Below are 25,264 nucleotides of genomic sequence, written 5' to 3'. Positions count from 1 at the left end.
TATTTACAATTGCAACAAAAGGAATAAAATATCTAGGAATAAATTTAACCAAGGAGATAAAAGACCTGTAAATCAAAAACTACAAGACACTGATGAAAGAAATTGAAGAAGATACAAATAAGTGGAAAGATATTCCATGCTCATGGATTGGAAGAATCAATATTGTTAAAATGTCAATACTATCCAAAGTAATCTGCAGATTCAATACAATACCTATCAAAATTCCAATGATATTTTTCACAGAAATAGAACTCATATCCTAAAATTTATATAGAACCAAAAAAGATCCTGAATCATGAAAGCAATCTTGACAAAGAAGAACAAAGCTGGAGGTGTCATGCTCCCTGATTTCAAATTATATTACAAAGCTATAGTAATCAAAACAGTATAGTATTGGGATAAAAAGAGTCATAGATCAACAGAACAGAACAAAGCCCAGAAATAAATCCATACATATACGGTCAATTAATTTGTGACAAAGGAGCCAAGAATATACAATGGGGAAAGGATAGTCTCCTCAACAAATGGTGCGGGGAAAACTGGACAGCCACACACAAAAGAATGAAACTGGACACAAAAATTAACTCAAAATGGATTAAAAACTTGAATGTAAGACCTGAAACCATAAAACTCCTAGAAGAAAATATAGGCGGTAAGCTCCTTGACATCAGTCTTGGCAAAGATTTTTTGGATATAACACCAAAAGAGAAGACAACAAAAGCAAAAATCAACAAGTGGGACTACATCAAACTAAGAAGCTTCTGCACAGCAAAGGAAATCATCAACAAAATGAAAAGACAACCTACTTAATGGGAGAAAATATTTGCAAATCTTATATCTCTGATAAAGGGTTAATTAGACAAAACATATAAAGAACTCATACAACTCAATAGTAAAAAACAAACAGTTTGATTAAAAAATGGGTAAAGGATCTGAATAGCCATTTTTCCAAAGAAGACATAGAGATGGCCAAGAGGCACATGACAAGATGCTCAACATCACTAATCATCAGGGAATGCAATCAAAACCACGATAGCTATCACCCCCTGCCTGTTAGAACAGCTATTATCAAAAAGATAAGAAATAAGTGTTGGCAAGGATGTGGAGACAAGGGAACCCTTGTGCACTGTTGGTGAGAATGTAAACTGATTCAGCCACTTATGGAAAACAGTATAGAGGTTCCTCAAAATATTAAAAATAGAACTACCATATAATCCAGCAATTCCACTTCTGGGTAATTATCTGATGAAAATAAAAATAATAATCTGAAAAGATATATGCATCCCCATGTTCACTGCAGTATTATTTACAATAGCCAAGATATGGAAACAACCTAAGTGTCCATCGATGGGTGAATAAAGAAAATATGGTATCTACATATATATATATACATACACACACACACAATGGAACACTATTTGGCCATAAAAAAGAATGAAATCTTGCCATTTGCAACAACATGGATGAACCTTGAGGGCATTAAGCTAAGTGAAGTAAGTCAGACAGAGGAAGACAAATACCATATGAACTCACTTATATGTGGAATCTAAAAAACAAAGCAAACAAACAAATAAAAAACCCAAGCTCATAGACACTGAGAACAGATTGGTGGTTGCCAGAGGATGGGTGGGGGTAGATAAAACGGGTGAAGGGAGGTCAAAAGGTACAAACCTCCAGCCATAAAATAAATAAGTCATGGGATGTAATGTACAGCATGGTGACTATAGTTAATAATATTGTAGTGCATACTTGAAAGTAGCTAAGAGTTTAGATCTTAAAAGTCCTCATCACAAGAAAAAAAGGAAAAAAAAATTATAACGTGACAGATGTTAACCAGACTTACTGCAGTGATCATTTCACAATGTATACAAATATGGAATCATTATGTTGTACACCTAAAACTAATGTTGTATGTCAATTACGCCTCAATATAAAAAAAAAGCAAGCTGGTATCTGTTAGTAGTCACTCTTCATTTCCCCTCTCTATCCCTCAAACACTAACCTACTTTTTGTTTCTATAGATTTGCCTATTCTGAACATTTCATATAGATGGAACCACTCAGTATGCTGTCTTTTATTTCTGGCTTCTTCCACTTAGGATAATGTTTTCAAGGTTCATTCATGTTATAGCATGTGCCAATACTTCATTCGTCTTCATGGCTGAATAATATTCTCTTGTATGGATATAGCACATTTTGTTTACCCATTCATTCACTGACAGATGTGCGGGTTGTTGCTACTTGTTGGTTATTATGAACAATGCTCTCACAAACATTACGTATAAGTTTTTGGGTGGATGTATGTGTTTGATTCTCTTGGAGATATACCCAGCAGAGAAACTGCTGTGTCATATAGTAACTCTATGTCTAACATTTGAGGAATTACCAGACTGTTTTCCAGAGCAGCTGCACCATTTTATATTCCCACCAGCAGTGTACAAGGCATCTGATTTCTCCACATCTTTGTCAACACTGTTATTTGTTCTCTTTTGGTGCAGTGGTATCTTACCGTGGTTTTGATTTGTGATTCACTAATAACACATGAGGCTGAACATGTTTTCATGTGCTCTTTGGATATTGTCTGTATTCTTCAGAGAAACGTCTATTCAAATCTTTTGCCCATTTTTAAATTGGATTATTATTCTTTTTATTGTTGAATTGTAAAAGTTCTTTATATTTTCTGGATACAAGTCTCTCACAGTTGTTTTTTATATTCTGCTTCCACAAATTGACTTTCTCACGTTGGGCTTCTATTTGCTGTTTCAAAACAAAATAGCCCACAGATACTACATTTGCTGGAACAAAGCCTTGCAAACCTCAACATAAAAGACTGTCCATGCATAAGAGTGTACTAATGTTAGTTACAACATTAGAATTCCACATTCGGTTTCCTTTGGCATAGCAATTAACTAAAGAAAAAGCAAATTAGATAATAAAATGAAGGAAATAATTAAAGAGCATTACACATAGCAAAATTTCATGTACTTGTGAGGACCACAAGGTAGAGCTGACTATGATAAAGTTGCTTCATCAACACTTGATATTACACTTACTGCAATAACATAACAGTGATTAGCATAATAAAACTATATTTGCAGTTGAGAATCATCATAAAATTGCTATTATAAATAGAACATGTCTTAGGCAAGCACTATAGTCATCTCAAAAACTATTTAGCTCAAAGTAGCCAGAGGTACAAATATATCTATAAACAGTTTAGAACACCCCAGGGATGATCTTCTGTAGACTACATCAGAGGGGAAGAAAGGTCTGAAAACAAACAAGTCAGATCTGTAAAAATTTTATATATGTGTGTGTATTTTATATATAGATATAGATCCTAAAATCTCAGCTAGCTTATGAAAAAAATACATAGTTTTAAGTTAAAAAGTGACTTTTTAAAAACTTAGGTACATTAAAAATAATAATCCTCAAGAACAAAGAAACAGAATTAACGAGGTCAAGACAGCAGCTTTTACTCAGGAAGTGTACGTTAGTGCCTCTCTCTTCCAAAGCCTGCTCTCTCACGAATGCATGCCACTCATCACAGAGGAAACCAAGACAAAACAGACGGAAGGATCAACGCAAAGCCATCATCGCCAGTGGACCAGCAGCGCAAACAACGCCCGTTCGGGACCCAGAGTAAATAACACCAGAATCACACATGAGGGACAGCTCTGTCACAGTGCTGCTTAGGACACTATACAAATATGACACACATTTTAGAAGAAGGTTAAGCAATTAAAAAGCCTTTCTTGTATGTCTCAGACATATATTTTCAGAGAGCTTTGAAAAATCCTATTTTACCCATCTAAAATTTTAAAATAATGAGAAAAAATACTTATGAAGTAAATGCTAGAAAAGCAAATAAATGCCTATCATTTAAAAAATAAAAGCTGACACAATTTTATATTATGCGTCAGAGAGTGTGTAAACATTTTACTTACGTTCACTCACTTTACTGTCACAACCACTCTATGAAGTTGTCATTGTCCCCATTTCACATATGCATAAACTAAGCAGAGAGTGGCTAAGGCAGAGAGAGGAATCAAACTCAGTCAGTCTGACTCTGGGGTCCATGCTAAGTTTCAGTATTACCAAAGGGACTGCTATTACTTGAAAAAACAAGCACTCAAATAAAACTTAGGAAATAGTTGTTATTAGACACAAAACCTCTTTTCTCTCATTAGTAGTATGGAAAGTACCTTTGATTTCTCATCGTAAAAAAGAAAAAATAATAATAATCAGGAAAGCAGACCGGGAATTAAATTGAGTCCAATTCTCAGCTCTTTGTTTGTTTTATGATGTTCTCACTCACTTTGTGACATAAACTAAGACAAGGTAAGTCTGTGTTTTTCTTAAATAACACAGCCCGGGATATTTGGGACTGAATGAGATCACCAAGAAAAAGGCAGAGAGGACAAAATAAACCTGGTTGCCATGACTACACTCAGAGAATCAACTACCAAGAGGGTAGTCAAATTATATTGGCAATTTGATCCCAATGTACAAAAGGATGTGTTCCAAAACTTCATCTGCAAATCTATTACTTAGAATTTTAAAACATGAGCTATTTAACCCATTACGTGCTTCAAGGATAGTACTGTATTAATATTACCACAACAGTGAACTTAGCAATGTTTGGCTTTTCTGCCTTCAAACTCCCAATCAGAGTTATCAAAAACACATTTCCTCCTGTGTAGCCCTGGAAGCGTGTTAGAGAGGTCTGTCTTTGCCCCTTCCCACAAGCCAGGTGCTGGGAACACACTCACCCCAGCCTAAGAAACTGCTGGCTCCCTCACATGGAGCACTGGTGCCCAGGAAGCGGGTCAGGAGGGGCCGGCTACTCTAAGAAGCAAAGGCAACATGTCCAATCTCTTCGCAGCAACAGTCCCTGGATTTCCTGGGCTGCCAAAGGAGTTAGGATTTTGTTGTTCTCACTCCTCAACTGTGTCTTCATTTTGTTCTTGAGATTCCCTGCTTCAGATCCCTAATCTTTTGCCAGTTCTGGGATCTGTGCTCCCGAGTGACCCTTTCCTTTCCCTTAGGCAAGCTCCTGTCTAGACCACCTCTCCACCTCCTCCTTTCTCCACTTACACCTTGCAGGAAAGGACAAAAGCACACGATTGAAAAGAATGTTATCTTCGAGGAGAATAAATACAAACACACCCCCATAGACCAAAAAATAAATAAATTCCTCAACCGCCTTTTAATTTCTTCATTAAAAAAGACCATCCTAGGCTGTATTCTCTCACAAGATTTAGTGTGGGGTTATTAGAATAAGACCTCTGGAAGAAAGAAAATAAGCTGGAGAAAGAGATGCTGTTAACAACCCTCCGTAGGGGAGGTGAGGATTGCTGATTTGGCCTCTCTCTCCCTGAAAACCACTCGGGACCATTACTACAGTAATGGAGACTGCGTCTGAAGGGGATGGACTGAGGCAGGTTATGAATGAAAGTGGAAAGAGCAAAGTGGAAGGAAAATGTCAAAAATGGCAGTCAAGAAAGGAAGAAGCTTTCTTATATCCATCTGTCTGGGCAAGGGTTGATTCATAAAATGCATGTAAATCCCTAAGGAATTTTGAGACCTTTAAAATATGAAAGCTGGGGTCTGGATGTATCTTACATACCGAAGTCTGGAGGAAATCCAAGGAGATTTGCTATTTCTCTAGGAGTGAAATATCGAAGTTTAAGCATTAACAATTTTGTTAACTTTTCTTCTTGTGACAAATTGGTAAGGGAATTGTAGATATACTCAATCTGTAAAAAAAATTCAAGATAATTAATAAAGTAGAGTGCAACTAGATAAGATAAGGTCATCTACTGTTATTAAATTATTTTATTATAAATTATCTATTGTTATTAAGAAAAGTATTAAATTAGGGCAATTTAAAAACGACGGACATATAGTCTGTTGCAACACGTGGTAGCTAGCAAAATGCAGAGGGCAAAATGTTTCTGTGCAAAAAACTATATAATTGGCTCATCAATGGCAATGTAAACTTTGAAAACAAAAAGCTTAATGTTGAACAGATCAGGCTACTTTCAGTGTATCTGTCATTTTTGGTCCCTCAAAATCATAAGAATATAAATAATAAATGACAATATAACATAAGAAATATAGTGAAAGATACAAAAAAGAAACATAACCAATGAAGTCAATTTTACAATGTTAACAAGTAGATCATTAAAATGTTTACTGTTTATGATCAATTTCATCAAATTAAGATATTTTCCTAAAATGATAAAATATATTTAGTAAATATAATTTCTCAAATTCAGATATTCATTTGCCTCTGATGGGATTTTTACCATGGGCAAATTTTATTTATAGCAAGAGTTTAAATCAGTATAAGAGAAGATAATGTAGTTTCACTTCAACATTATTCAAAACTATAAAACTTGTAATATACCAAGCTTGCATTCAACAACGACAGTTAAAGTATCAATAAAGAACCTTGCCAAAATGTAGATTTCATTCTCTAAAAGGCAGTCTCCAATACTAAGATATTTGTGCATAATTTTAGAGAACATTAACTATTGTATGCTGTATTTCAACTTACTGTTTATGGAATAAAAAGAAATACAAAGGTAAGAATAAGAAAAAAGAAAGGAAAAAATATTTCATATAGGGCCAGCCAGGTGGCACAGCACTTAAGTGCACATGTTCTGCTTCTCGGGGGCCTGGGGTTCGCCACTTCGGATCCCGGGTGTGGACACGGCACCGCTAGGCAAAAGCCGTGCTGTGGCAGGCGTCCCACGTATAAAGTAGAGGAAGGTGGGCATGGATGTGAGCTCAGGGCCAGTCTTCCTCAGCAAAAAGAGGAGGATTGGCAGTAGTTAGCTGAGGGCTAATCTTCCACAAAAAAAAAAAAATTTGTACATAAACTCATATCTAGCAACAAGAAAAAGAAAAGATTTATTCTATAGTAAAGAATTATTATATATAGGAATACATATGAATATGTATATATATGAATGGATCATATATACATTCATTCCCAGTTGAACATGTAAAATTATTTTAACATTCTCAAATTTTAAGTACTAAACAGAATTTTACCTACAGTAATTTTCAAATATTTTAGTTCTAAAGGATGCATAGTACCTGCACATCCTCTGCGGTCTGTAACACAGATCCTGTCCCTTCTATGTAGCTTCCATAACTGAAAAATTAACACAAATATCATGCATCTAATGTATCTGTTAATGATAAGTTTCTTAAATATTTCTTGAATGATTAATCAATCTACATAGTGACATCCTCCTGAAATATTCTGAATAATATCACATAAATATGCTCTGCAGTTGAAAAATCACTGGGCCAAAAACATAAGATTATTCTATTTAAACTTCTCAGACACTAACAATGGCATAAATTTTTGAGTTGTGTAAATATTTTGAATTATGTATTATTGTTATTTCTTTGTATTAACTGTCTTTTTTTAATGTTCATCACTATAAAGTATGCATTTGTTACAACTTTATATCCAAATACTATTCAACATTAGCACTCTTGCCACATTAAACCAAATGTGATGTAGATGAAAGTAAACTGCTGCTATTTTTTAATCATGCCTGAACATCATTTCTTTTCATGAACCCAAGACCCTACTCCCCAGCCCCATGACCAACAGGGTCCATGGACCATGCCTCGCCTCTCACTATAAAGCAGTGTGTTTTTAATCTTCCTCATACGAGACCATTGTATAAAAAATCGTATTAAAAGTATAAAACACTAGAGAAATGCAAGGTATTAGTAATATTTCGTCCCCTTAGATCATTGCCAAGCTGGCTGTTTAACATATTATCATTACTTTTTTCCTAACAGATCAATTTAAAATATAAATTAGAGAAAGTCATACCAGGGAAAAATTTTTTCAAATTGTTTCCTCATATATCATATATATATGTGTGTGTGTGTGTGTGTGTTTATATTATCTACACTAAAATAGACTTTTAGAGTAAGGCTTCTTTTATACTGTCTTTATAATTACAAAAGAGTTTCAAGGACTTTTAAAAAATCTTTTTCAAAGATTGGCACCTGAGCTAACATCTGTTGCCAATCTTTTTTTTTTTCCCTTCTTCTTCTCCCCAAAGCCTTCCAGTACATAGTTGTGTATTCTAGTTGTGGGTCCCTCTGGTTGTGCTATGTGGGATGCCACCTCCGCATGGCCTGATGAGAGGTGCCATGTCCGCGCCAAGGATCCAAACCAGCAAAACCCTGGGCCGCTGAAGAGGAGCACACGAACTTAACCACTTGGCCATGGGGCTGGGCCCTCAAGGGTGTTTTTTATTATAAAATTGATGTCTTTTTTATGAGAGTCCTAAACAGAACCTATTGGACTTGGAAATAGACAACAGCTAAGTGAAGTCTTTTAAGGTAATGGAAAGAAATAAATCCATTCTCTTGGAAGTGCAAGGGCAGAGTAAGATAAAATCAGAATGAGTCTGCTATGCTTATATCAGGGACATAGTGTTTGTGCAAGACAGCTAGCTAACAGGTAAAAAGAGAAGGCTTGAACTTTCAAATCATGCAACTACTTATCAAACAAGGTTGAGTGGCATTAACAAAGAAGAAATAGTGATCTTTTACAAAATTTTCTGGAAAGGCCTAATTTTCCCCTTTTAGGCTTCAAAATATTGATGAAAACTATATTAACATTCAAGAAATAATCCAAAGGTAGACCATAAAAGAAACTGACATACCTATACAATGAGAATAGAAAAGTTCTTCATGTACTCATATGCAATAATATCCAATTTATATTGTGCAGTGAAATAAAGGGCACATAATAATGGATATAGTGTGAGGCCATTTACTTAAAAGGAGGGGGTAAAAACATATATGTACATTTAAACACACCTTCACACATAACACTCCGTGTAATTAGACAGCAAACTGAAATCATTGGTTGCATGCAGGGAGGGAAACGATGTCCAAGAGACAGAAGTGGAAGAGAGTCTTACAATCTTAGTACCTTTTGAATTTTGAACCATGATAATATATTATTTGAAAAGCTAAATAAAATTTAAATGTGCTTTAACATGCACCAGATGATTCCATTTTATTTCTTGATATTAAAATTTAATTTCTTCTTATACATTTATCATGAGAGTGGATATCAATTTTTGACGTCTGATGTGCCACAACAAGAAAGGTGTGAAAAAATTATAGCAATTCAGCATCTATAGCAACCAGGTTTCCATCATGGGTAACTAAGCTCCTATGAAGGTCACCAAACAAATGGCATTGTCTTTCATGAGCACTTTTGTGGGTTGTGCACATAATGTTCTCCCAGAAGGAATTTTCACTCGTGCATTCTTTTGAAACACGAAAGCATGCAATTAAGGGCAAAAAAATCATTCTAGCAGAAACGTTTTATAAAATCCTCCTTGTTTAGCTACTAAAAGAAACAGTAGTATAAAAAACCTGGTTATTTTGGATATACCAGGAATAGAGTCTCTTTAAAACCTACCCTTTCGTAAAGCACATGGACCTTCGGCAAGTGGGCTTAACGATGTCTAACAAAAGAGCATATCGCAACAGTGACTTTGGTGGTAAAAAGTACTGATTCACGTCAACATTATCTTCAAGAAAATCTTTTAGCATTTGCACAGAGAGATCACTGTCCTGTTGATGTTTCCGGTCAATTTCTTCTGCAGTTTCAAGCTTAAAAAGAATGGCTGCTTTTCCAGAACATGGTCTGCTGCTATCAGACCAAATATTTGGTTCAATTTTCTTTCCTTCAATTTGATTTTCTGCATTTATTGCATGTTTTTCTGGATGTTCAGATTCAATTTTGGGGAACTCCATCAGTACCTGACATTAAGTAAAAATGCACAAATTGTCAAAAGCTTTATTAAAAATAAAAGACAAATTAATAACATCTAGTCAAGATTTTGCAAAAAAATCTCTCTAGCCTTTATGGGGTTGTCAGCAAAAAGACAGAAATTGTCGTTTACTTGTATTTATACAATTTATTCATCATATAGCTATAGTGTCATCAGGCTACAGATGATTTATTTCATGGAGTTACTGCTTTCTCTATTTATTAATAAAAACATTCAACAATGTAATAGGAAGTTTGCTGAATATAGACACAGCATCATACTTGGAAAAAAAGTTTAGAAAGCAACATTAACATTTCCAGAAAATGTGTTTTGGATCAAAGTTTGTCATATCCCCTCATTAAAAAAGAAAAACTGAAACATACCCATGATCTAAAGAAAAACTAATTTAAAAAAAGCACTTTTCCCCTTGAAGGTTATTTCTACTCCTGAGCCCCAATGGAAAAATTTTTTCCTGCAAACATGTAACCACGTGTAAAGCCTTATTTTGCAAAAGAAAAATAGTTCCAGGAATTTTTAACGATGAAGTCTTTGCTCATACACTTGACAGGTTGTTTTCGGAACGGCCCACTATGGAAAGGAAGACATATTAGTATTGTACTGTGGGGTTTTCAAATGACACTACTGACCCCCTGTTAGTAGGATGTGCCTTTTGAGCTCTTACCTGTGATAGTTACGGAGCGCTTTGCTGAACCCCTAAAACTCTCTGTTAGCCACACCAGTTTTTGACAGAAGCATATACAACTGTTTTCATCATCAGAGATCCTATCTAAGCAATTGAGCATTTTATTCTAGTTTGTACTAATCATTACTGTATTTTAATCAATTAAGGCTAGATAGCATTGACTTCAAAGACGACGCAAACAACGTGTTAAAATACACGTAAGCCATTTTTAAGATAGCACAATTGAATTTTATCAAAAGTAATCAAAAACTTCTATTGGGGGGAAAAATGATAGCTACAAAACAGTCAATGGTCAGAAGGGAAATTACAGGAGGAAAAGGAATGTAACAGCACTAATGGAAATTTTGTTTACTATTACTTATTTCTTTTTCTAATGATGAAAGAAAAGTTTTTGTTTTGTTTAAAGCAATACAAGTGGCATCAGGAGATGAAAAGGGCCTAGGAGACAGACCTGGGGCAGGGTCTACATTATGGGCACCATAGGACACAGATAAACCTCCACAGAGTAGTGCTTGAAACAAATTAGCAAACGGCGATGTATTTACAATAGATAAATAATGATAATCATGAAGACAATAACACTAACGATAGTACCTGACCAGGGGCTTGAAAAGGTAGTGGCTCTGACTGAAGCTTTGCAATAAGGAAATACCGCAGCCTTGAATTTGGAATGCCCAGCTGTGAGGAAAGCAGAGAAGTCAGTTACTATAGGAAATTGAAGAGATCTCTATCAACTGTTAGCACCTAGTCAAAACACTCATACAGGTATGCACTTAGCTTCTGCTAGAAAAAATTCTCCTATTGATTTGTGGAAGATTTCTCTGTAGCAAATTCTTAAACTTTTTAAACTGCTGCTTTATACCCTTACTTGAATGAAATAAAGATCGAATCTGATGAATTATATGTCTATGAGCCAGTATCATTTTATATTTCTCGGGTAAGAAGTTATATAGACATTTTCACTTTCATTATTGACAATATAGTCATCTTAAAAAATAAAATTCAAATATAACTATTCTTAGCTATGATTATCTCATTTTATTAAAAAAGGAGGATTCACTAAATTTTAAAAGTTAAAAGGCAATAAATATGAAATAAACTTAAAGAGACGAGATATACTGCCCATGTCCACAGCTGTACATCTAATTTTCAAAACGAGTTTTCCTTTAATTTCAGGGCAAGGAACTGTATAATAAGCTAAAGATGATAAGAGACTAAGAAACACAATGGCTAAAGAAAAAATAGATAGTGATACTAGTAATATCAAAGATCTACCAAATATCTTATCATAACCAATTACTCCAATTTCTTACCCATGAAATAGAAGTAATGTTTGCATTTTAATGGCATTTTAATGTTTAATTAAATGGCAATTTAATGTTTGCATTTTAACCAAGAAAAGTAATTAGAAAATTATCATATGTTCATTTACTTTCTATTTTGGATTATTTTGAAGCATTACTAAACTATAGCACATCTAGTTTGGAAATACCAGATGTCACATAGTTTTAAACACTATCCTTTATTTTCTGTATGGAAAGGAAAATAAATTCTCTATGAGCTTCAAGCTATATAATATTTTTCACAAAATATGTATAAATGAATTTATATGCCTGTACTACATTCTTTAGAAAGTAAGATCCATGTCTGAAATAATTCAAGATTTAACTATAATATTAACCTAAATAAACCCATTCTTTTTATTGAAACAAATTCTCTTTGGGAAAATTTATTTAAGAGTTTATAATTGTGGTACCTACAGAAGTTGGAGACAATAGAAATTCTTGGTACTGAAAGCCGCAATTTTCTATTGTTTGTATTAACAGGTCTCTGAAAAGACAAAAGTGAAAGGAAAGAAAAAAGAAAAGCTTTCAACCTGAAGTTGGAAATAGGGTTCTTATATAAAATATTGCACAAAAAACTTCATTTAAAGTGAAAAATGTACCTCTGCTCCAGTTGTTTAGAAAGAGAATGATCGTAGGTCTTACTAAGTCCAGTACTTGAGAAATTACATTTCTCAAAAAAAGAGATAATTTCTACTATAAATAAACAAAGCTGCCGGATAATTTATCCAAACTGGTGAGAGTCAGACTCTCGAATCTACTGGTGATAAATTTGCATGGGAATGGAGCTGTATCTGCAGCAAATCAGATTAGGGAGCACTGTTACAGCCTGCAGCTGAATCAAGGACTCAGACAGAAGTTTTCTGTCCGGGTAAGAGACAAGGGCCCTGACACGGGGCCTGCTTCTCCCATCTAATTGTAGGACAGAAAATGCCTGTAAACGCGGCCAATTCTTACTGAAAACATGCCTGCTTCTAAAGAAATAGGCACCAGTATAAGCAGCCACAATTGAGAAGTATCATTCTCATTAAAATGTGTGCTCTTTCTGGAAAAATTCAAACATATCAAAATGCGAGAGAATCAGTTGAACGTAACTTTGTGATTCTTTACATTATGAATTGGTCAAAATAAATATTAATAAAATATATAACATATATAATGTTAGAATGTACATGTTTATTTGTAAAAACTTTATTCCACAACAGCTCCTACTATAAAATATACCAAGTCTAGGATGAACACAAGACAAATACATTTTTCTACCTTGTAGAAGACACTTCAAAACCTTTAACATTTTCTAAAAGAATATACTTCGGTAATTTCTGCAATCTAAAAAAAAGAAAAAAACAAATGGAATTCCAAACATCTCATTACTAAGAAGGAAGAAGTAGAGAAAATCCTTACTCACAGGAAATATGAGGTAAGTCATTTTCCAAACACTTTTTATAAAAGAATTTTATAAGGGATGGAGACAATTTATATTTTATTCATTTTCCCCCATAAACATGGCACACCTTATAAAGTCAACATTTAAAACGTTCATTTCTATTGAAGTTTATTTCAAAACAAGGGTTCACACAGAGCCTGTGAACTGCACAGCTCAAAGGGCTGCTATTTACACAGAATGGCAGCTTCCAGGGTGGGCACAAATTTCCAGGCCATGGGCACACCACCCACCATCATTAGCATCATTTACATTAACACTGTGAGCAGAAGTAATTCACTCACTGTAGTGGCAACCAGTGAAACTGGCAAATTTGCAGTTACTCTATTAGTCATGACAGAAGATCAAGGACATGCACAGTATCCGACAGCAGCATGCATAACCCACTAATCTCTATAAAATGACAAACATCATACTCTTCCAGATCCAAAGTTTTAAACTTTAGGTAAGCTTGTACAGGAATCTAAGTTTTCACCTTGGGAGAATATTTAGAATATATAAGAAGCTATTCGTCCTTGGGTCAGTCACATCACCTTGCAGGCCAATTCTAAAGGGATAAAGAAGGAACAAATGAGTTTATCGAGAACCTTACATAAAGATAGCAAGCCACTTTTAAAAAGTTAAAACCCAGAGAATTAAAATTAGTTGGTCCTTAAAAAAATATGATCATCTTTGTTGCTATAGAGAACAAAATGCATTTATTCATTTAATTAAAAAGAAAAAAGCCTTGCCTATCTAATAAATACACACTATTTATTTCTACAAAATAATACTCCAAATGACTTACATGAGGTAAAGAAGAACAAGAAGTCAATGAAGAATAAAATCAATTACCCTCTTAAAACCCCTTGGTTAAGGAAAGATACACACACACACACACACAAACACACACCCAATTGGCTGATAACACCTTTTGCTCTGATCCAGATGAAACAACAAAAGTTCCGGTGAATGAGCCGGTTGGGTAGGGTGGCAACGGACAGATGATGGCATTGAAGACTAACCACCATCTAAGATGATCAAAGCAGTAGGTAAAACTAAGACAGTCTCATCCAATGTAAATGGGAAAGACTTAAGCTGAAGGCTTGATTCTACAAGCAGGAGTTGCAACTTGGTTACACTAACTAGGTCAAAACAGCTCATATAAACAAGTAGTATTTGGACCAGCAAGTAGATCTTATAAGAAGCATTCCACATAATCAAGAATCAAGCAGAAAGGAAGACTTGGATTGGGCCAGTAGCAGAGGACCAAGTTCTAAGACCTTACTACTTATTAGCGTCATGGTCCTAAATAAGTTACTTGATATCACTTGTCAGTTTCCTCATAGCAGATAGCAAGGTCAAAATCATTGGTGGCTCTGAGGCTCAGATGGGAGATTAGAGAATAGATTTGATTAGAAAAGGACAGAATGAGAAGAATCCAAGATTTCTGAGGAATCTACTCAGCAGCTGGAGTGAGGCTAAGACAGAGTGGGAATAGCAGCAGGGAAGATACAGGGCCCACTGCAGTGACACATGCATCTTCACAGTGCTGGGGCTGCATTCTGTTCTGTGCCTCCTGCCTATTGTAAACAGGTCACATGCTTTCATACGCTTGGAGCCATCTTTACGTGGAATGCCCTCTGCCTTCTCTGATAAATTCCCAGTCTGCTTTTTTGAGACACAGTTCAGATATCTCTGAAAGAATTCCTCTCTCCTGGTATGTAGCAAGCCATTTTCTCTTCTGTGCTCTCATGGCACTTTCAGCATTAATTTATCATACAGCTTATATCACATTATAATTATTTGTCAGTCATTCCCCTTAGATGACAAGTTCCTTATGGATGGGAACTATAGCATCAAAAGGAATGCCTGGCATATAGGTGTACAATAAACCCCTGGGGAATTAATTTCCTTAAGAGCTGTTTAAGTAAATCAAAACCTAGGTGGAAATTAAGCATGAGAATATTCATTTAAATTAGAATATTTATTACAAGTGATATCGCACTTAAATTCATATTATATATTTAAACAGGAACACATGAAATAATTGATAAACCCTGGCTCTGACATTTTCTAATTGTATGGCCATGGGAAAGTTACTGAACCCTTCTATGCCTCAGTTTCTCACCTGTACAATGATGATAATACTAATGCCTATCCCATAAGCTTGTTAAATTAAATGGCATATCCCATGTAAGATGCTTAGAGGATTGTTACTATTATTATTATTTAAAATAATAAAAATATTATTATGAAAACTATCTGAATGAAGATGGATTAGTCAAGATTTTCATCTAAGATACAATTCCCTGAAAAAGCCAAATAAATAATATATATAATAAAAAAATGAATTGCAACATAGCCATAAGAGGTCAGAATTATTAAATGTACATATGAATTTTGAGAAATGTATTCAATCTTCACTACCTTTTAAATTTTACAGTTAAATGATCTAAAACTTGAATATTTATTATGGAAATTTACTTTGATTAATCAGTGTTAGATATTCCTGAATGCTCATTAGTTTAAATAATTTCAGGTAATTGGGGTCAGAAATAAACATTGTATCTTAGGCAGGTACAAGACAGATCCTAGACAGTCTCTGTAAATCTACTACTGACCAAAAACATTGTTCATTTGGCAGTAATTGCTGTTTCCTTTATGATTAATGATGAATTATAAACATAAGTAGATAAAAAGAATTATTTATAAAAAATTTCAAAACTACAAAGATGCAGCTGATGAACTTCAAAGTATCTATGCTTGAAACGATGGTACAATCTGATTAGTGAGCCCTTCGAAAGTCCTCTTCCTCAACAGAGCAATATTTATCATACATACCTTGTGAATGGCTGACAGGGCGGGCTCATTAACATCATATTGAAAGATAATCTGTCAAACTCTTCTAGTGTAATGCCCTAAGGAATGAACATTTTGAAAAAAGAAAAGAATATAAAAACATGCATAGAATCGGGAAGAAGCAAAAATGCTACCTAATTATAACTGAATATATCAGAAATTATAACAGTTTCTATAACACAATATTTTTCAAATCAACTTCAGTTAAACTGACTTTCCAAAGCAATCTTGTGAAGAAAGTGGAGCAGTAAAGGGAAGCTATGAAAAATTAAGTGACTTCCCCTAAGCCCCAGAGCCAGCCACAGCAGAGCTGGAACACTGGTTTCCTGGATCTGAAACACTTCATGCCTTTAGATGCCTCAAGTCTAACCCTCTTCTGTTTTCTAGAATCAAACATGGAAAACTTTATTTTATAATTAATGATTTTCAGTATAGGGTCTAGGAAATTTTTAACCCCTATCAATAGTATATTTTACTTAGAAAATGTGATATACTGACCAGTTGGCATCTCTTTCATGTTTATGTCTCTTAATATACCACCAAATGGAAAAAGATCCAGTTTTCATACATCCACAATTATTAGATTGTTTTACAGTTGTATGTTGTGAAAGAACTTCCGTACACAGTTGGCAGTGAAGATAATATTAATCAAAATAATCCCTACTTGACTAAGTAGTTGAAAAATGTTCTATTTTGCTCTCATTTTATATACCAGAGCTTGCCAATTCTCATTAAGCACTGAGTGTACAGGCTTAGCTGGACATTTAAAGTGACAAGCGAGAATCACAATCTTCCTAATTATGATACATTTCTAAGAAGTTTAAGTACACGAATAAGGCATGGAAAGCTTTATTTTGAGTTCTGTAAAGAGTGAGTTAATCTGGGGAACACAGCAGTTGCCTCTATTATATTAGAAGTTTGAATGCACACGTCTGTCATTTCTAAATCACAGGCATTTCAGATAAATACACAAAATGAAATAAAAATTAAATGTTTTGAATAATTCCTAAAGCACCTCTAGAACTGTGGGTTCTAAAGAAAACATCTGAAAATCATACACAGAACAGTCTGCCAGAAAACCTAGGGCAGGAAGTACAATGAGACAGCACATTATATTCAAGTTAAATAGCCCATCAACACAGGGCCATGATGAGAAGCAACTTATTGGTTTCACAACTGAATGTGGATTGATTACAGCTAAATTCCTAAAAGTAGGGTAAAAATAAAACAATAGTCATTTACATCAGGAGCATCCTATAAAGGAAGTAAACAGAGTTAATCCCTCCGATACAACTGGACATAAAAAATTACATTTTAAACGATTGTTGAAAATAGTGAATTTTTTTTTTTCTTTGAGGAAGATTAGCCCTGACCTAACATCTGCTGCCAATTCTCCTCTTTTTGCTGAGGAAGGCTGGCCCTGAGCTAACATCTTCCTCTACTTTATATGTGGGATCCAAACCAGTGAACCCCGGGCCGCCAAAGCTGAACGTGCGCACTTAACCACTGCCCCACCAGGCCGGCCCCCAAAATAGTGATTTTTTTTTATAGTACAATCCAAATGATAGACCAGTCATGCAAAAAATAATCACTCAAACTATTCACAATTTATTTAACCTGGCATTCTAGGTCAATGACTGTACTGGAATTCAAGAAAGTAGTTATGGAGATACACAAATTAACTTTAAAAACTTGCTATTTTAAAGCTAGTGTGAATCCATTCTTCCATAACCTGGCAACACAAGTTAATAAAAACATCTTTGCTTTCAGAGAACATTAGATAAACTCACTGTGGTAACACTGTTTATCGCACGTTGATTAGCAGTTTTATTTGTCACGCTACTTGCTTTATTTTTCTTTTCTCAGAAACTTTCCTGGCTATTTTTATACTTAATTGTCATCTAAACTTCACAAAGAACTTGGTAGATTAGAAAACAACAACTTTTGACTATTTTAGTGAATTTATAGTTAATCTAAGGAGAACTAAAGTTTGTAAAATATTCAGTCTCCTATCCAATACCACAACATACTTCCACTTTTCAAGTCTCTTTTATTCCCATGTGGGTCATGAAGATTTCTTGTTAGGTTTATTTCTCAGTGTTTAGAAGTTTTGTGTTATTACTATAAATAGAAACTTTCTTCAGTTATATTTTCTAACAAGTTTTTGTTTGTAAGTAAGTAACAAGTTTTATTTGTTTAGTAAGCTACTGGGATTACATTTTTGTAACCAGCCTCCTTATTAAATGCACTCATTGTTCCTTATACTATTTTTAGTTAATGCTTTTGTGTTTTCCAGGTATATTCAATTATTCTTTTGAATCTTCCTTAATATTTATATACTATTTCTCTTGTGTGAATGAATTAGCTAATATCTACAATATTAAATAATAGTGGACATTTTTGTCTTAGTCATTATTTTAATTATAGAATGCTTTAAAAATTTTCTGTTTAGCATGTTACTGAATTGGGAGATATGTATATGTGTACGTGTGTTTAAACAAATGTAAATACCCGTACACAAACTTGCACATACAAAGCCAGTGAGTAACATATATATCTTGTGGTAGTATTCATATGTTCTAATTTTATTAAGAGAGATTAAAAACAATCAGAAAGACACTGTATTTTGTCAAATGTTTTCAGACATATAGTTTCATTGTTTCCAATTATTAACATGCTGAATAATATTAATAGAATTCCTAATAGAAAACTACATTTGTATTTCCAAAACAGAATTCATTTTGGTCACGCTATATTATTCTTCTAATGTGCTTGTGATCTATTTGTTCATATTTTACAGTTATGCATCGAGTGACGACAGGGATACATTCTGAGAAATGTGTTGTCAGGTGTTTGACACTTCTACAAACATCATAGAGTGCACTTACACAAACGTAGATGGTATAGGCTACTACACACCTAGGCCCTACAGTACTAATCTAATGGGACCACTGTTGTATACGTGGTGTCATTGACTGAAATGTCATTATGTGGCACATGACTGTACTTAGAATTCCTGAGTTTATATTCGTAACACAATGGTTTTTCTATTTTGTGGCATATGTAGGTATTCAGTAAAAATTTATTGAGTAGATATTTCCTACCATTTCCTGCCCTATGAGCCCTGATTTACGTTGTGCATGAATGCTCATGACAGTTACATCTTTCTTGAGGATGTACCAATCATCCTAATAAGTAAATTTCTACGACTCTTAAATAGTTTTTGCTTTGAAATCTATCTTATCTTATCCCTATCTTATCTCATATCAATTCTGAAACTCTTGTTATCTTTTGTTACCATTTGCCTGGTATTTGTCCATTGTTTTAGGCACAGTATGCTGCTCATTAAACAATGTTCATAAATTAACCCACCAATATTTCAGACTATTTACTCTATGCCAGGGATTGTGCTAAGGGTGGAAACACAACGATGAACAAACTGCTCACATGAAGTTTATAGCACTAATTTCTCATTTTCTACTTAGATTAATTGAAGATTTTAGTTTATTACTAGCTATCTTCATAAGTGAGGAGTCCTGCTCCTGTGAAAAACTTACATGCGATTTTCAGGCTCGACTACAGGCAATTACACATCCTTACGGCAGGCCTCACTGGGGAAGCGGTCCTCCCTACTCCAGGCTTGGGGCAGTCAAGGTCTCAGGCTCCCTGGCAGGCCCTGTTCTTCACATCTTCACATATCTGCATTCCTAGTTGCAAAGCCTTCATTCCTATGTCTCTTTATCTGAGCCCTTGGCAGAGGTCCTCTTCAGGAGTCTCTGCCAAGGTCTGCTTGGGGATGGAGGGGAGACCTTGAAGATACTTCGGCCCACTCTAACTAGCACCCAGCGCTTTCCACTCCTAGCCTTCCCCCGCCTTGCCCTTCCCCCAATGCCAGAGGCTCCCTCAACAGTAAGTCAACCCTCACAACTGTGTTGGCCCACCTGACTCTCCACCCGTGTGCTGTTCCATAGGGAAATGGAACAGGGGGTGTCGGCATTTTCTCTGCTTTTTAAAGACTTGCACACACCACCACAGTAAGTGATTCAAGGCTTCACTCTTTCATTTTCGCCTTGTTGCTTTAATCACCTACTCTGAGCCCTGACGGCTCAGCTCCCTTTCCCAGCTCAGCCGAGCTACTGACAGTAACATTAAACAATGCCCTAAAAATCCATAACTTCATTTATCTTTCAAAGAATAGACATAGTTTTTGAGTCTCACTTTCCCTTCCTACTCCAATTACATTATTTTTACCCTGCAAAGATTTACGCTTTCACCTTGTTTTCCAATCATAATTTCTTTCCTAACACGGCAGCTTCATTCCTGGGTTCTCTATGTCAATTCATCTCTTGCTTAGCTAGAGTAAGTGGTTGAGTTATTTTTTCAATAAGAGCTCATGGGTGCTATAGCTCATGACTTACTGCAGGTTTTATTTTAGGAAAATTTTTATTGATTTCTGCTAATATTTTTGTTCCATTTATTTTATTCTCTTCTTTGGAGGCACTAATTATGTTTATTATGGATCACGTTTGCTTCAGTAGTCACTCATCATTTATTCTGCAACATTTTGATCCGTGTTTTTTCCATTTTATTTTGCTTTATTTATCTCAAGTCCCATCCTTCATGACTCTGCAGTTCTGTCCATTTTACTTTTTGCTACTCTGATATTTCTTTCATTTCTATAATGGCTTTGTTTTTCTCCTGTTGCTTTTTTTCAGATTCCTGATATTTTTCAAGTCCTATTATTGTCTTATTGCTTTTTGAGCTGTTGTATATATTTATTGAAGCTCTTCTTTTGAAGATAACATGTTTTATTTAACGCTTCAAGTTCATGGAGATGTGTTTGTCAGAAATTTTCTTCTACTTCCTAACATAATTTTTCTGTTGTATGTTGTTTTTTAATTTATGTTTCTTACCTCCTTTTAAAAAAACTGTATTAGTCTAGCCTCAAACTGGTTCCTTTCTAATTATGTCATTTTTTAATGGTGGCTACTTGGACCTAGGAGTTTGCTAAGAGAGAAGGTGGAACAGTGGCAGCTCCACGTGGTGCTTTGCCCCACACTGCCTCTGAGAAAAACAGACAGCGTCCTAAGAGCCTGTCTGTCCCTCATCCACGTGCTCGCACTCAGGGCGAGCAGGAGGTCTGCAGAGGCTGCAGCAACACTTTTAGCCTAGCGATCTAGACTTTTTAAACGTTTCTTCTCCTGACTTTGAACAAACAATTTCTGGGTATATTTTGTCTTCTCCCTTGGCATTCATTCCTTCTTGATTCTTCACAAGAAAAGTAGAGGTTTGCATGCAATTTTGCCATTCTCATTCAATTCTGTTCCATTTCCACTGCATTTGACACTATTCTTCCTCATTTTCTTTTCTGTTTTGGCTTATGGCTAAATCTGATTTTCATTAATAATGGTTTTCCATCCACTCTTTTCCCTTCTTTTCTTATTTCTATTAGGAAAAGAAACAAAGTTTTGGAACAGAAATATCTTTTTTATGCCATATTCAATCAGAAGTCCCAAAGACAACTGCCTACAAGTCCAATTTCTGCACTAAATAGTAAGTTTTTGAAGGCAAAGACTATATCTTCGTCACATTTGTGTTCCTGCTAAGGGTTCAAATAGCTTGCGTGAAGAAAATGTTCAAAAGATCAGTACACGTTGTTTCATAAAACTTAAAATCCCTAAAGCCTCTCATTACGCCTATGTCCTCCGTTAACCTTCTATTCCTTTTTGAAACATGACCTTCAACGTAGTTCCTACACATTTGACCGAGACATAATACACTCCTCCCACATGAGAACGGGGCTGAAGGGAATATCAAAGGAGAGATGAAAAGCCGTAGGAAGCAGACTGCCGTTTCTTATAGACGCCACTTTAATGAACTGATCTCCTTTCCACTGAGCTAGAGGCACCACCTCTGTTCTTCCCTGTCCCTAGCCTTCTTATAGCATATGCAGATAATAGGATTTCTTATCATCTATTAAAACTGAGACTGAAATATAATTACTACCAGAAAAACAGATACAGACACATTATTCTAAACCCCCCAAATTTCTGTTGGCACGTACTTGGGAACCCTAATCAGTCCCCAAATACATAAAGTATCGCACAGTTTCTCTTAGCAGGTGAAACAGAAAGGGAGGTCAAATTGCTGGAAGCAGACTTTCAATGGGTGCTTTACGGAGAGTTTGTTTTTATTTTATATTTGTGTAGTGAGGGGAAGCTCTGGCTGAATTGGGCTTTTGGCTGACCTACTTTTAAGTATTTACACTTAATTTAAATGTAGATTAAACTTTTAAAAATAAAGTAACTTGCTGCCATACTCTATATTACAGAAATTCTGGAACCTAAATGCATATGTCTGCATTTTAGAGTCAATTCAAAATTACTTATTAGTAGGTATCTTTCTTCTGACCATGTATTTCTTTTTGCTCTACCCCCCATGATGAAATGGGTAGACTGTCATTTGCAATAATTTTCATGAAATGCACTGCTGTTACTTACTGTAAAGATGACGTTGTGTCCATAATACTTCTCTCTATGATGCCCATGGGAAAAGAATTCTGTTCTCAATACCAGGGATAAAGGTTCTTCAATATATAAATAAATTACTTCTAACTTTTGGATACCCAATCATATTGCTCAAAAATGTTATCATTTTATACTGGCTCAAAGAAACCTTAAAACCAATCTGTTATATAAATAAAATGTGACATATCCACACAACGGAATGTTATTTAGCCATAAAAGAAATGAAGGGGCCAGCCCAGTGGCGCAGCAGTTAAGTTCGCATGTTCTGCTTCGGCGGCCCAGGGTTTGCCAGTTTGGATCCCGGGTGTGGACATGGCACTGCTTGGCAAGCCATGCTGTGGTAGGCGTCCCACATGTAAAGCAGAGGAAGATGGGCACGGATGTTAGCTCAGGGCCAGTCTTCCTCAGCAAAAGAGGAGGATTGGCAGCAGTTAGCTCAGGGCTAATCTTCCTCAAAAAAAAAAAAAAAGAAATGAAGTATGGATACATGCTACAATGGATGAACCTTGAAAGCATTATGCTAAGAGCAAGAATCCAGGGGCCAGCCCCATGGTGTGGTGGTTAAGTTCTGTGCACTATGCTTCGGGAGCCCAGGTTCGCAGGTTCGGATCCTGTGCATGGACCTACACCACTCGTCAGCCATGCTGTGGCAGCAACCTACATACAAAATAGAGGAAGACTGCCACAGGTGTTAGTTCAGGGTGAATCTTCCTCAAGCAAAGAGGAAGACTGGCAATAGACAGTAGCTCAGGGCTAATCTTCCTCAGCAGAAAAAAAAGAGAAAAGAATTCAGACCAAAAGGCCACAGATTATATGATTCCATATAATTATATGAAATGTCCAGAATAGTCTATAGAGACAGAAAGTAGATTAGTAGTTTCCAGTGGCTGGGGATGAGGAGAAATGGGGAGTGACTGCAGGATTACTTTTTAGGGTGATGAAAATGTTATAGAATTAGAAAGTGGTAATGGTTGCACATCTTAGTAAATATACAAAAAACCACTGAATTATACACTTTAAAATGGTGAAGTTCATAGCATGTAAAGCATATCTAAATTTAAAAAACCAGATTTGTAAGATGTTTTCTTCGGCCTGTGAGGGAGTATGTTCTATAGGACTTACCTTCCTTCTCAAAAAAGAAAACTGTATGAAATGTAATAACTATTTTCATGTATTGGACCACAGGCAGTGGAAGAAAAGGAAATCCAACAGTCCCTGGTAATGTAGATGTGTTAAAGAGAGAATGGAGTTCAGGAAGGTCAAGGTGGCTAGAATTTGCAAGGCAGACTACTAGACAGAAGGAAGCTACACAGAGAAAGGAATGCAGGAGTCCACATAGCATTCCCTTTGAGTGTCTTGTTGAATATCAGTCTGTGCATGCATTAGGTAAAATGCCATGAGGTAGGAAAAAGAACAACTGTTGAGAAAAGGACAATTACTAGGAATCTGCAAGCCAAAAAATTCCCAGGTCTCAGGGCTGGCAATCATTTGAATTACCACTCAGAGTAGTGAGACCTAGTTGAGTACATGGGGCATTTAACAGATGTCTAAGAAAGGTCCTAGCTTAGTAGTGGGATTAGATTACCTTACAGCAAAGGCTACTTAAGACCCACTTGTAAAATGCTTAGAAACAAACCTCGAAAAAATCAAGCTGATCTATAATTAACTGTCTGTGAGAACAAAATCCAACATTATTTAAGAGATTACAATAAACTCCAACACTCAGAAATGTAAAACCTACAATGTCACGCTCCTAATAAAAAATTACCAGAATGCTAAGAAACAGGATAATGTGACCCATAACTGAGGGCTGGGGTGGGGTGGAAAACCATCCATAGAAACAAACCCAGCCATGGGAGAGATGATGGAACTGGCAAAGATTTTAAAACAGTCATCAGAAATATCAATGGGCTCAAAGACCTGAAGGAAACAAAAACATCATGAGACCAATAGAAGAAATAAAAAAGAATGAGTTCAAAAGTCTAGAAATGAAAAACAAAATATCTGAAATAAAAGATTTACACACTGAAAAAAAAAACCTGAAAATAGAATAATATAGTGTGCTTCTGAAATGAAGCACACAGAGGAAAACAAACTAAAAATGAATACTCTCAGTGACCAATAGAATAACATGAAGGGATCTAATTATGCATAATTGGAGGTGAAGAGAAGATGGAGAACAGAGAAAATATTTTAAGCAATAATGGCCAAAACCTTCATAAATTTGAGGAAAACAATAAACAAGAAAAGAAAAATAAGGCCCAAGCAGTATGAATAAAGAAAAATACACAAAAGCACATTAAAATAAAATTCTTGAAAATAAGTGATAAAGACAAAATTATTATTATTTATTTATTTTGGTGATGAAGATTGGCCCTGAGCTATTATCTGTTGCCAATCTTCCTCTTTTTGCTTGAGGAAAATTGCCCCTGAACTCACATCTGTGCCAGTCTTCCTCTATTTTATGTGGGATGCCACCACAGCATGGCTTGAGAAGTGGTGCTAGGTCCATGCCTGGGATCTGAAGCTGTGAACCCTGGACCATCGAAGTGGAGTGCACGAACCTAACCATTA

At 35.4% G+C, this 25,264-nt stretch overlaps 1 protein-coding gene across 10 annotated transcripts in view; it reads right to left on the bottom strand.

The window, feature by feature from the left end:
- The window catches only part of TRDMT1 (tRNA aspartic acid methyltransferase 1), a 78,425-nt gene that overhangs the window by 3,724 nt on the left and 49,437 nt on the right, over positions 1 to 25,264 (bottom strand). For 7 of the 10 annotated variants that reach the window (XM_044761864.2, XM_044761859.2, XM_014846048.3 and 4 more), the window contains 8 exons: positions 16,146 to 16,222; positions 13,798 to 13,869; positions 13,142 to 13,207; positions 12,296 to 12,365; positions 11,130 to 11,213; positions 9,478 to 9,821; positions 7,107 to 7,164; positions 5,629 to 5,758 (listed from right to left, as the gene is read on the bottom strand). In XM_044761864.2, coding sequence (XP_044617799.2) covers positions 5,629 to 5,758; positions 7,107 to 7,164; positions 9,478 to 9,821; positions 11,130 to 11,213; positions 12,296 to 12,365; positions 13,142 to 13,207; positions 13,798 to 13,869; positions 16,146 to 16,183 — 862 coding nt within the window. In that variant the 5' untranslated portion in view covers positions 16,184 to 16,222. Of the gene's footprint in view, positions 1 to 3,877; positions 4,030 to 5,628; positions 5,759 to 7,106; positions 7,165 to 9,477; positions 9,822 to 11,129; positions 11,214 to 12,295; positions 12,366 to 13,141; positions 13,208 to 13,797; positions 13,870 to 16,145; positions 16,223 to 25,264 lie in introns of those variants that run through there. The other 3 variants (XM_070501312.1, XR_011499320.1, XR_011499319.1) reach the window with 3 other exon arrangements.

This window comes from Equus asinus, chromosome 29 (assembly GCF_041296235.1).
Source record: "Equus asinus isolate D_3611 breed Donkey chromosome 29, EquAss-T2T_v2, whole genome shotgun sequence".
Lineage (NCBI taxonomy): Eukaryota > Metazoa > Chordata > Mammalia > Perissodactyla > Equidae > Equus > Equus asinus.
Note: the sequence above shows the minus strand (reverse complement) of the source record. Positions and strands in the feature narration are given on the sequence as shown.